At 40.0% G+C, this 12,966-nt stretch overlaps 1 protein-coding gene across 9 annotated transcripts in view; it reads left to right on the top strand.

Moving 5' to 3' along the window:
• Positions 1-12,966, top strand: part of ELOVL5 (ELOVL fatty acid elongase 5) — an 86,541-nt gene that overhangs the window by 38,542 nt on the left and 35,033 nt on the right. For all 9 annotated transcript variants that reach the window (XM_017858221.1, XM_017858222.1, XM_017858227.1 and 6 more), the window contains exon 2: positions 12,427-12,492. In XM_017858221.1, coding sequence (XP_017713710.1) covers positions 12,435-12,492 — 58 coding nt within the window. In that variant the 5' untranslated portion in view covers positions 12,427-12,434. The remainder of the gene's footprint in view (positions 1-12,426; positions 12,493-12,966) is intronic.

Genomic DNA, 12,966 nt, shown 5'->3' with positions numbered 1-12,966 from the left:
AAATGTTAGATCCCTTGTCTTAGGCTAGTAACATAGTGTTGTATTGTTTTCATAACCAAATTCTATACTTTAGATAATAAGCCTTTTCACTTCTCTTCCCAGTTCCAGTTAAATCAAGGGGGAGCGTTTATATTTTATTAGGCCATGCTTGTAATTGGTACCTTAATTATGTGTAGTAACCAAAAGGAAGGCTCACAAGAGGAAGTAGAATTGACTTGTAAGAACCTCTTCTTCCAACCCCACTGACCTTGTTAATTTCTAAGCCTTTTATCTATTGTTAACAAGTTACCCCCAAATTTACCACCTTAAAATGCAGAAACATTTACTATCACACACATTTTCTGAGGGTCAGGAGTCCCAGCAAGGCCTAGCTGGGTGATTTTGTCTCAGGGTCTTTCATGAGGCTGCATTCATCTGAAGCTGACCAGGCCAGAGGATCTATCTGCTCCTGAGCTCATTCAGGTGGCTATTGGCAGGCGGCCTGTTTCTTGCCACATTGTCCTCTCCCTAGAGGGAGAAGCCACAACATCTGTTAGCACCTAATCTCAGAAGCGACATACCATCCCTTTAGCTTTATTCTGTTGGTCACACACCCAACCCTGGTTCATCGGGGAAGGGCACTACATAAGGGTGTAAGTATCAGGTGTACCAAAATCTTTGGGGGCATCTTAGACTCTGCCTCCCATAGATACAATATTTACTTGAAGAAAGCTTGAGGTCACATAGTCTAGGTAATGAAACGAATATAATAGGAAGCAGCTCAGTTTAGGACTGATGATAATAGAGCCAGAGCCCACATTTCTCAACTAGTGTTCAGGTTCTTCCTGTCACCCATTTTGCCTCCTTCCAAGGAATGTATGAAATTGCCCTTGGCCAAGCATTTGATTTGGCGGCAGCAGCAGCCTGTCAGCAGTGTTCCATACTGCCCCAGTTCAATATGATGAAACAGGGAGTTACTAAATTCCTTCTGTGTCCCAAGAACAGCTACTAGGGATTACAGGGAGCAAGGCAGATGTGTTCCTTGTTTTCACAGAGCTTTATAGACTTGGCCACTGTTGACTCCTGGTAGTAATGGTGTTAAGGATCTCCTCTACTGATAGTAATATTTCTACAGGTGCAGGTGCAGGATGGATTAATGCATGCTTATTATGTGTGATGTGTACCATGTCACATAGTGTTTGAAAAATATGAGAACTGATCTCTACCTTGATATGAGGTTTTATTTTAGCTTGAGAGATGGTTTGAAAAAATATGATTATTGTCCCCCCGGCCCGCACATCCCCTCCCCCCAGCTGGTGGAATTAGAGGAAACAGGGAATTGCTGCGGAATTTGTTGGAATAAAAAATAACTTGTCCTCGAGATCATCATCCTAGTCTAGGCTCTATCTCTGTAATATAGTACATGGATACCATCTGGGTGATAAAAATTAAAGGGCAGCAGGGGATTTTAGTAAGCATCCAAAAGTTTATGTATATAGAATTGGTTCCCAAAGCAGGCTGTTCCCCAGAATTACCTAAGGATCTTTTCAAAAAGATATTTCCTAGCATCTATTGAATTAGAATTTCTAGGAGTGGATCCCAGAAACCTGTTTTTAAAGCTGTTAGGTGATTTTAAGATGCAGCCAGATTTGAGAGCCCATTGATATGAAACTCTAGAAAGTCATTCATTCATTCATTGATCCACTCATTATTCATTCATTCACTCATAGTTTCAGTGAGCAGTCAACAATTGGTCAGGCACAGATCCAGGCACTCTAGCGATAAAATGGGAACACCAGAGGCTCTGCCCCTGAAGAGCTTAGAGCCTAAAGGGATGTGGACAGATGAACAGATAATTACAGTATAACTGATAATCACAGCACTTAAAAAATAAGCCTGTAATTTTATCACTGATTGAGATACAGTAGAAGTGATGATGAGAGTATGAAAATGAGGTCAGGGAGGATTGCTGCCCCTTTACTTCCCATCTGGGTCTCAATTACAGAGATCTTAAAGGACTCTGTTACCAAACATCTTGTTCCAAACAACTTTTTTTTTTTAACTTGATAATGTTATTTTAAAACTACATAGTTCTGTATCTTTTTCTCATAAAACTGTATGAATTCAGGCAATACTAACACATGTTGTCACCATCTTTTATGTAAATACGTGAAGATGTCCTCTTGAGAGACTACATGGGGTATTTTAAGAATGGTAGGCAACAGAGTTGGAGACGTGGTTCAAATTCTGACTCTACCCAACCTCTGTGACCTTTGGCAACTCAGCCCCCTTTTCAGTTATGGTAAATGAATAAGTTTATTGGCCATCTATTGTATGCTAGTTGCCAGGAGTACAAAAAAGAAAAAAGGCTTATCAGATGTAGATTTATTTCTGCTCTGTAATAAGGTTGGGATAGACACTGGTCTGCTAGAGAAGTCAATCACCAGCATCTCCTTGACATTTCAGAGGAATTTATCTAGAGTCTTTTACAAATCCCCAGATTCACAAGTGTCATTATAGCATGTGAGTCCATGCCAAATAGAGAATAACAGAGCTATGAGGTATGGATGTGAGCACGTTTCACTGCCCATGGACCTTGCAGGGAACTCCAGTTTATGCCTTAGCAAAATTCTTCCATAAACATTAAATATGAAATTGATCATTGTCAAAGGTCTCTGTAATGATGATAATAATAGAAACATTTTTACAGCACTTGCTGTGTCACACACTAAACATTTCACATATCTTAACTCATTTAATCACATGAGGAAGTTAATGTAATTACCCTCATTTTACAGTCTAATAAACTAAGGCACAGAATGTTAAGTAACTTGCCCAAGGTTACACAGCTAGTAAGTGGTGAAGCAGGGATTTGAACCCAGGATCTCTGGCTCCAGATTGTGTGTTCCTAACCACTACCACCCAAAAGTGGTTGAGCCACAGATGTCTTTGCACACTGCTTACTAATTTGTACTGTGGCAGAGGTCATGTCTGTCTCTGTCACTGTCCTGTTCCTCACAAGCAATACTGCTTGACACAAAGTAGACACTCATTAAACAGTTGTTAACTCAGTGAGTCAACTGCCTTTCAAATGGCTGGTAGCCTGAAGAGCAGTCATTCTGAGAATCATTGGACACACAGAAATAAAATCAGTCACGAGGATGACTGACTCCTGCACCTGATGGATTTTTTACCTTGCTTCACTGCAGCCTTGTGGACATTAATTAGTTACTGTCAGCAAAGTTCTATGTGAAAGTGGAGTTCTGAGTCCAGCTGCAGCAATCTGGCCTTCACCCACCAGCAAGGAGCATTGTGTGTGAATTATGGTTGTCTTCTTCCAAATAACAGTGCTTCACCCAATTAAAAGTTATCACCACTTCTTCTAGTTTCAAAAGAAAAGTTGGCAGCTTTAAGATGATAAAACTCTACAAGAGTAATTTTCTGTAGTCATGAACCCTTTTCTGAATGCTCGTTTGTTTTGTGAATTGTTGTAAGTGGTCCTTGTCTTGACTCTGCTGAGAACTGGGGGAAGAACTTTGAACTTGACTACCTTTGGTCTTTAGCTGTGAATAAGAATTCCCCTAGAATAAAGTTCTAAAATCTGTTACCCTCCCCCTACCAACTGCTGAAAAAATTTTCTGTATCTGAGTTTTTTAAGATCAAGTGTATTTATGTATTGCCTTTCAAGACTAGAATACATCTTTGTCTCCCAGTGGAAAAGAAATTCCCTTGAATGTTTAAGAGGTTTTGTGTGTGTGTGTGTGTGTGTGTGTGTGTGTGTACGTGCATGTTTTTGTTTTTGTTTTTTATGGGTGCACACTTTACAAAGTGCCTTTACTGATCATGTAGTAGATGAGAAGAGAGCATCTCTGTTAGAGTTCCAGATAACTAGCACTGAGAAAGTTTTCCCCGAGGAAATGTCATCTGTAACTAGGATTTAGTGCGTGTTTTAGGATGCTGCCATTGTGGAGTCAGTTGTGCCATTTTCTTTTCTTTTTATTTTGTAATAACAGGTTTATCTCCTCATTTATACTATCACCAAAATAGATAATTATTATACTCATAGGACAGCTTGGAGTACTTGCTGTTAAAGAGTTTGGACTCTCAGGAGTTGCAAATTGTTCCCATAATAACTGAACACAGAAGTATCTAGCTCATATAAAAGTTGAAGTTGCTGTATACTAAATGAATTGTCTAGACAGCAACAAGAGGGGCAGCGGAGTGGAGGTAGGCTTTGTAACACCTCATCTGGGCCTTGGAGAAAAGGTTGGAAATGAAGGCAAGAGGACAGGGAGAAAGGACCACAGATAACAGCCACTGGTGTGACTCTTCCGCCGCTTTAGAAGGATGTCCTTCTCCAGCGATGGTTAAAAAGTGCTTTTTAATTAACTGGTGGCAGCCAAAGAGCAGGAAGTGGAGGCTTCTGTTTTGACCCTAAACTTATTTTTGTAAAACAATTTGATTGTTGCAACATTTAAAAGTTTTCCCTCCAATTATCCATTATACCAGAATGAAGTTGTTCTGCCTTCTTCAGCTGTGGAGCTAACCTGTGGCAGTGCTTTGTAGAACCTATCAGTGCCCCAGTTTTGCAGTTACTAATCTAAAACCCCAAATAGGGCTGTGGTTTTTTCCTCCATGTATGATACATGGCAGGAAAAATGACTTTGTCAGAGAATTACAAGAGTTTGTTATGTCCTTAGAATGGAGGTTAGAAAGTATAGGAATTCTGTGGGGGGAAGAAAGACAATAAGCATAGATTCAGAGTGTTAGGATGATAGTACGCAATCAGATGTACCACTGTTGGTGTGGTAGGTCTTTTTGAGCCAAGATTTAATCCAGAGTTATCATTTATTTAAATGCCAACACTTTAACATGAATTCTGTTGTCAGGTTACTTTCATTTCTAAAGCTTGTTAGTACTTGGATATTCTTTCCTTTATGGTCTTCATGACATTTTGTGTTTTAACATTCCTAAGCAAGGTGTGGTTTTATTTGGGAGCTGATTTTCCCAACCTAGAAAAATCTTTTTAAAAAATTCTAGAATCAGGGTTGTGACTACCAAATTAAAGCACCGTTTAATTTTTCATTTTGTGTAACTGGCAACCAACTTGAAGAATGTTCCCATGCCTGCCTAACACGATTTGACTGATAAAAGTGATGGATGGGAATGAGAGAAGAGAAAATGCAAGGAAATCGCAGTCTGATCCCTTGCAGTACATGAGTTTGTAAACTCAGCTGACTCATTTTTAGGTGAACAATAACCATTAAAAAAAGTAAAGCAGGATATGATGAAGTTAAGCTAGACAATAGCTAAACTTTTTTAAATCAAAAGGAATGTGACTTGACTGATTTCACAGGAAAGGGAGCTTTCAAAGCAAGCTGACTGCTGCCTTAGAAGCCAAACAAACCAAGACTTGGCCCTAAAAAGATCTTTACTGCTTTAGAGTCAGCAAACAGCCTGGTTGTGGGTTTAGGAAATAAACTTTTCTTTAATATAATTCTTATACCAGCTCTTTACTATAATACATATTTTTTAAAATCTTGATACCTTTTAAAACAGATTTGCCTTAAGATTCCAGTACTTTTCCTTTGCTGGGCAGCTTTCTCACTCTCTCCTACTCCAGGTAGAAATGGCCAAGATGCTTAATATTTGCACTCTCCTAGAGACATATACTTCACCTTGAGAATTGTGACTGTGCCTTCTCCTCATTAACCCCAACCACCTCCTTCCATTGTTGCCACCAACCCCCATTCCCTCCTCTTCTGTTGTCCTTGGGAGCCAAGTGGAAAGGAGGAGGAGGGGGACTGATTTGCTGTAAAGCTTATTGTAGTGTCTTTTTTCAAGCATGCTTCTAGCAACTAGTTTGATTATTAGTTCAAAGTGAGCACTGATGTTGACTTAACCTCCCACATACGATTCGCCTGGGCATATACTTGCCCGTGGAGGGAGTTGAGCAGTGGACAGATGGCTTTTCCACATGAGCAGGACTCTCTTTAGGGCTTTGGGTTTTGCTCTGTGTTCTGCTCATGTTAGTATTTCCAGATTTTTGTATTCCAGGCTGTGGTAGTTCCAGTCTCTCTCTCGAATTCAGGCCCAAGGATCCTAAAATTCTACAACACTTAGTATAGTACATGGGGAAGGAACTAGCCAGGAGCACAGAACGGATCCATGGTAGTGGGGGTGAGTCAGATGAAGGTGTGCTGAACTCCCTTACACTGTCATGCTCCTTTCAGCTGTATCTTTAAATATAGGGTAGTTTATAAAGAGAATGATCAGCTCCAATCAGTTTTTTGTAGTGAGATACTTAAAATGAGACACGATTATAATAAAGTTGCATGGTTACCAAAAACACTCCAGAATTTTATAATGGGAAGTGGCTTTTAAACTAGGAGTGTCTTTTGGAAAATGTGCGCTAAAAAGGAATTCTTTAAAATTGGTTGTAATTTACCTGCCCATAATTCATTTTTACTGTCATTATTTTCTGTGCATGTCTCTTGAACTAGTGAATAGCTTTGGGAGATCTTTTTTGTTGGGATTTTTTTTTCACTGGGCCCTATTACTACTCTCTGTTGTGACCTGTAATTCTGGGAAGCCCCCTAGGTTGAGTGCAGGTCAGAGACTCCTGGTTAAAGAGGATGGGAATCGATGCTTTGGCTTGGTGTCAGCGTGGTCTTGTTCCTGGGACATGTTGACCACTCCCAGCCCTGTCCGTTTTCCTGTCAGTGTGTGGGGAACCAGCCAGATCAAAGAATAGCTTATTCTTTTGCTGCATGTAGGACTAAAGCTCTTTTTCCACGGAGCCTAGTGCCTGGGCTTGGTCCCTGCTAGTACAATTGTACAGAGCAGCTGTGTTCCCACTTGACCCAGCTCACCCAGGCTGCCTGTAGTGTGATGCGGGTTATTGAAATGTTATGTCATTGGCCCACGTAGCTCAGAAGATGGGAAACTGCACCAGTGAGGCCAGCCGCAGACCTGGCAGTGTGATTGGGCATCTTTTGTGAAGTAGGTCATGCCGTTCCCATAAATCCAGATTACTAGGCAAAGTGTCAAGAGTTTTGCATGGCCCTGTGCCTCCCATTCCTTTAGTACAAAAGAGTATAGCTCAGCCCACAGACCACTCAGCAAGTGCCCAATTTACTTAACAGGGCAGGCCAGCCTTGCCTGGTGATGAAGAATTCATTTGCTGAGACCTTTGTACTGTTCATGTGGCATAGCAGATGAGGCTCAGCAAGGAAGATGGGAATGAAAAGGGCATGTTGCTGGCAGGAGGGCTGCGGGAAGGAGGTTAGGAGATGGTGGCAGTGTAAGTAGATAAGGATTGGCACCGTCTTCTGTTCCTAGCCCGTTGGCCACATGCTCTCTGCAAGGTGTATCTCGTGACTGACCTCTGTCTATTGCTGAGCAAGGCCTAGGCACCAGGCAGGGAGTGGAGGACAGAAGGCCTCCCATGGTGCTGCCCACTCCTGTCGTGGCCTCTGGTCCTTGTGCATGCCAGCCTAGCCATGGCCCCAGGGCCATTGTGCTCATTTGTGCCTCTAAATAAAACACCCTTTCCCTTGGTAGGCATGTGGCTTGCTGTCACCATTCAGGCTCTGCTCTGTTACCACCTTCTCAGGCAGCCTTCTCTTATGTTTTCAAAAATAAATTCCCACTCCATGATTCCAGCCCCTTTATTCTGCTTTATTTTTTCTTGCTAACAGTTATTTTGCATATCATATTGTACATGTGTTTCTGTCTGTAATTAGTATATGTTTATGGTGTTTCTCACCAGCCTGCAATCCCAGGGCCTTCGGGCCTCCATGCCTGGCGGGTGGCAGGCACTTGGTAAGTGTGTGGTATGAATGAAAAGTGAGTACATGGTATTGAGGGACACTAGTTATGGGGCTGCCTTGGCAAACATGATGTTGTATTGAGTAAATGATGAAGCTTTTGGTGAAGATGTCTCTTAGTAACCTGTGCAGAAACAAACAGCCTTGCCTGAGAAGATTACAGTATATATCCAATTGTGGGTGTGATAGGGGAGAGTTTGGGGGAAATATTAAACATGCCAGAGTCCAGCCCAGAATCAAGCTTGGGATCCACGGATCAGGACTCTCCTGATAGGGCCCGTTGTCCAGGGGCTACCTCTACCTACCCCTTCTCCCTTTTCACTGTAGTCATTTCAGAAACAATAAGCAGGAACAATAATTTGAAAATTATCATTTCCTCCCATGTATCTGTTCTTTTAGAGAATGTTTTGCTGGCTATTTCAGTATATTCCTAAGTTTGATTGTGAAAAGTTCTGCAAACCTAGGAGAAAAATTCTCAAGCCGAGAAGAAATGCAGTCTAAGAACAGATGTACCATTTTTGACAAAAATTGTTTCTTGCATGTGCTTTTGTAGAGAACACGTTTCATTTTATAAAGTCGAAAGAGTGCTCCTGTGCCTGCCAGCTTCCGCAGCCTCTGTTCAAGATGGTTTAGACTCAGATTATTTGGGACAGATGGCTTGTAACAGGATTCTTCAATATCTCCAAATACTAAATTCCACCGTCTCTTTTGGTAGCCTGCTGCTGGTTCAGTACTCTTGGACTGAAATTTTACCTTATGTTTAATCAAGCTGCTTTTCTGTTGCCATGATGTTAGCCTAGATTCTCAAATTGCACTATGTCCTAGGCATTTGTCCTTATGGTAATAGGTCATTTATCGCAATTCCTGGGCTTCATATTTTTCCGGGGCCACTACTGTTATCCCTCTCCACTCCTGCCCCACCAATCTGTATTTTCACTTCGAAACCTTTCTTCACTCTTGTTTCCAGCTTCTCTATTTCCTCCTTACATAGAAACTGACCCTGGCTACAGCCCTCTGAAAGATCTCTTAATTAAGTGAAATGATTGATTCCCTTATTTTTGTTAGACATATTCCTCCTGTTTGATCTCAGAATACTGTCGTTTGAATTTTGTTACAGCATGGTTTTAAACATATATCCAGCTTATATTCGTATGCATCATTCTACTGTCTGCTCATTTGCAAACTGGATTTTGTTTTTGCTTTACTGTATCTTCTTTTCCCCGTTATGAATGTCTGATTTTTTCTAGGTCACTAGGTGTGCTCCTTTATGTTTATCCCTATTTTGGCAATCCTTTGTATTAATATACAGTAGGTGTTAGATAGTTGTGTATTTAATTAGTACATTCCTTTTAGTTTTGTCTTTCATGTTTGGGTAATATCTGTTTCTGACAAGTTCCTCTCTTGATATATTATCAGCTCCCCCCGACCCCTGCCTTGCCCCCACCTTCTCTTGCTGTCTCTCTAGGGGGGTGTTAGGACATGCAAGTGGACATTGTGGGTTGTCAGAATGATTGGGGCTCACTGATGGCATTTAGTGGACAGGGACCAAGGACAATTAATGATCCACAATGCACAGGACATTGATTGTTTCCACTGGAATGCCAGCAGTGCCCCTGCTGAGAAGCAGAGACAGCCGTGGGTGGTTGACAGTATTCATCATGGAGCCAATCCTGTGGCAGACATACATTCAGAAACATCTATTGAAGGCTTCCTACATGCCAAGACACAGCTGTAAGGGCCTTATTTATATTACCTTATTTAATCTTCTTAAACTTAAAGGCAGTTGCTTTGGTCTTTTCCCCATTTTTCAGAAAGATTAAATAATTTGTCCAAGGTCACGTTGCTAATAAGTGAAAAAAAATTGGGGGGTTTCAAACCCTAGTTTCTTATAAAGAGTCTAGCATTGAACCTGCTTAAAGTCCCTTCATGCTTAATACCTGATTATTGTACATTTAATATGACCCATAAGTAAGTAAGTTAATATTACACATTAGGTAATAGAATCTAGGTTTTAAAATGCCTTGGAGGAAGGTATCTGTCCCCAGTGAGCAGCTTGTCCATCAGTTATTCAGTCCGTTAGTCATAGCCTTTATGACCTTGTTCCTTCTGACTTCCTTTCATTTGGCTGTTTGGGATACAGCCAGTGGGGAGCAGGGAACCCTGTGACCTCGATATACACGGCCCACCATACATCATAGATGAAATTAAATTGTGTTAGTGTGATTTCAGTGTCACAAAATCATGATGGTTGTCTTCCAAAACTTGGATTTTCTAGATGATTTTCAATAGAAGTTGAAAAATTAGACACAGCCAAATTATCTTTTAGCCAGTGCCCTTCCTGAACCCACCTCGGGCAGAACTTTTAATAGCCTTTAAAAGATAAAACATTTCTTATTTAACTGTGTTTTAAAGAGGAATTCTCTTTACGAAGTGTAAGGCTAAACCTATTCTCTTCAGCACCAGGATTTTCTAGAATTTCTTGTCTCTCCTGAAGTAGTTCAATCTAGGGCAGGAAAATGGCTTAGGACAAAAAATGGCCTTTCTTAGGAATACAGTGCATTAGTACCCCCTCATGGTCAGGGAGTACATTCTAAGACCCCTAGAATGGAAGCCTAAATCTGCAGATAGTACCAAACACTATATTGTATATAGTGGGTTTTTTCCTATGCATATATAGCTGTAATAAAGTTTACTTTATAAATTAGGCAAAGTAAGAGATTAACAACAACAATAAAAAAATAGAACAATTAAGTAAAATAAAAGTTATCTGAACCATGAGCACTGCGATCCTGAGGCAGTTGATCTGATAACCCAGAAGGTTATAAAATGACTCGAGGGTGAAGAAGTGTTTACAGTGAAGATACGCTGGACAAAGAGATGATTCCCATCCCAGGCAGGATGGAGTGGGACTACAGGAGATTTCATCACGTTACTCAGAACAGTTTGCAATCTATAACTTATGAATTGTTTATTTCTGGAATTTCCCACCTAGTATTTTCAGGCTGTGGTTGATTGCAGGTAATTGAAATCTCAGAAAGCAAAACCGTGGATTAAGGGGACTACTGTATGTTAAAATTTTAATTGTTGGATTGCAGAAGTGACCTTGTACTAAGGTTGTGTAACTATTGAGAGGCAAAGGTGGCTGACCTGGTTATTGGCAGATGGGACAGATGGGGAGCTGGTGCCTTCATTTCCAGCCATGAATTGGTGTCAGCACCCTCCCCAATCACCCTTGGGCAGGAAAGCTGTCAGGACAGAACCCTGTTAACTACTTTGAAAGTGTCATTGATGGCTCCTGTCTCTACGTCCCTTCTCATCTGGACTGACCTAATTGTAACTACTACAACCATTAGATAATTTCATGGATAAAGTAATTTAAAATTAGCCAGAGAATACATACGCTTCAGTGTCACAAGCCAAGGAAGAGAAGTGTTGCTAAATGATTAAGAGCTTAGTTAATAAAATCAATTCTGCCTTTGCCCTTGGAAGTTATAATATTGATGATTGTTCCTGTAAGAAGAATGGCCAGGAAAGTTGGAAATGTATGTCTTTAATATACTAAATATAGTCAGTATGCTTATGAAAAGTTGATTAGCTACCCTCTAAATATAAATCTTAAATTGGGGAAGGTTGGGAGCTACAGAATCTTAGAAGGTGGAGGTAAATCTTTAACTGGTATCTCCAAGATGTTTTATTAAGTGAAAATAAGTAATGTATACACACTTCTATATATAATAGTGTTTTTTTAAGTTTTTTTAACTGTGATCCCCACAGTAAGAATATATTTTACATCACAGCTGAGTATATTATACTTATAAATATGATATAGTAATACTAAAGTTTTATGAAACTATATTCATTCTCACTAAGAGCAAAACATTCTGATTCTTTATTATGATCAATTATTATTTGTAATGCTAAGTTGACATGATCATCTACTAATGGGTTGCAACCCACAATTGTGAAAACATCCATTTAGCATGACCTCTTTGTGCTCAAAAGAGGAGAAATCGCTGAAGTATACTGAAGAAATGTTACCATTAGGTTCCTTGTGATGCATGGCTTGGGGATTGCGGTTGAGGGAAGTAATGAGATTTTTGCCCCTTTTTTCATTTTTAATATTTGAAGTTTTTTACTGTAGACATGAAGTACTGTAAAATAATAATTGATAAAAGTAACAAGTGGAAAAAACTGTCTCGTCACTGTGGCGTTCTGTTCCCTGATATGGCTCTTCCTTGTCTTACCTCAAGTCCTCAGTTGTTGCCCAGACAGGATCTTTTCCTGTCTGCCACCTCTCATTCCAGTTAGTTCCACTTTTTTCCCCACTGAGATTTCAGCTTCACGGCAAGAGTTTTTATGGAACTGAGAAAAGAAATTCAGAAAACTGGCACTTCATTTATAAAGTGAATTCACAGAATTGTGTCTTTCCTTTTATTCTTCAACTGAGATCTAGCACAAAAGTCACTTTTGTGTATTAAAAAAATTCTTTTAACCTATGGAACTGAACTTAACTTTGCCCGTAGCATATTCTTTGAAAAGAATTTATTATTTTATGAAAAAAAATGTATAAAAAACATTTTGAGTAGAGATTAATCAGTATCTTTTTTTTTCTTAATAGGTTTTAAAATGGAACATTTTGATGCATCACTTAGTACCTATTTCAAGGCATTGCTTGGCCCCCGAGGTGAGGTGGTTTTTGGTTTTGCTTACCTTCTGCGGCGTCACTCCCTGCCTGTAGTCACTTGTAAATATTGCATGAGGAGATACTAGAACATGTTAGTATTTTCTATGATAAGTCCAAAACTTTATCCTGGATAACAAGGGATTTGGAGAAGTCTCTGACAGAGACACCTGCTGTGGCTGGTCCTCTGTTGATTTTAACTGGAGTTTAAAAATATGCTGTAAAGCTTGTAGCCAGAGAATACTATAGATTTCACCATTATTGGTGGCATGTTTTTCTCAATTCTTGGCAGTCTCTAAGAAAAACTAATTTCCAAAATGCAGAGGTGCAATAGGAGTTTAAAACTCGTCCGCTTTTACAATTTTAATTTACGCTTTTTAAGGTCTTCTCATTTCATATCATGTTAACTCACTGGTAAATATGCACCTGAACCTTACTTGCTGTATCTTTTAGAGAGTAAATCAGCTCCATATTGCC

This window comes from Rhinopithecus bieti, unplaced genomic scaffold (genome assembly GCF_001698545.2).
Source record: "Rhinopithecus bieti isolate Rb0 unplaced genomic scaffold, ASM169854v2 scaffold_48474, whole genome shotgun sequence".
In the NCBI taxonomy this organism is placed as follows: Eukaryota; Metazoa; Chordata; class Mammalia; order Primates; family Cercopithecidae; genus Rhinopithecus; species Rhinopithecus bieti.
The sequence above is the reverse complement of the archived record's forward strand: the minus strand, read 5'-3'. Positions and strand labels throughout refer to the sequence as shown.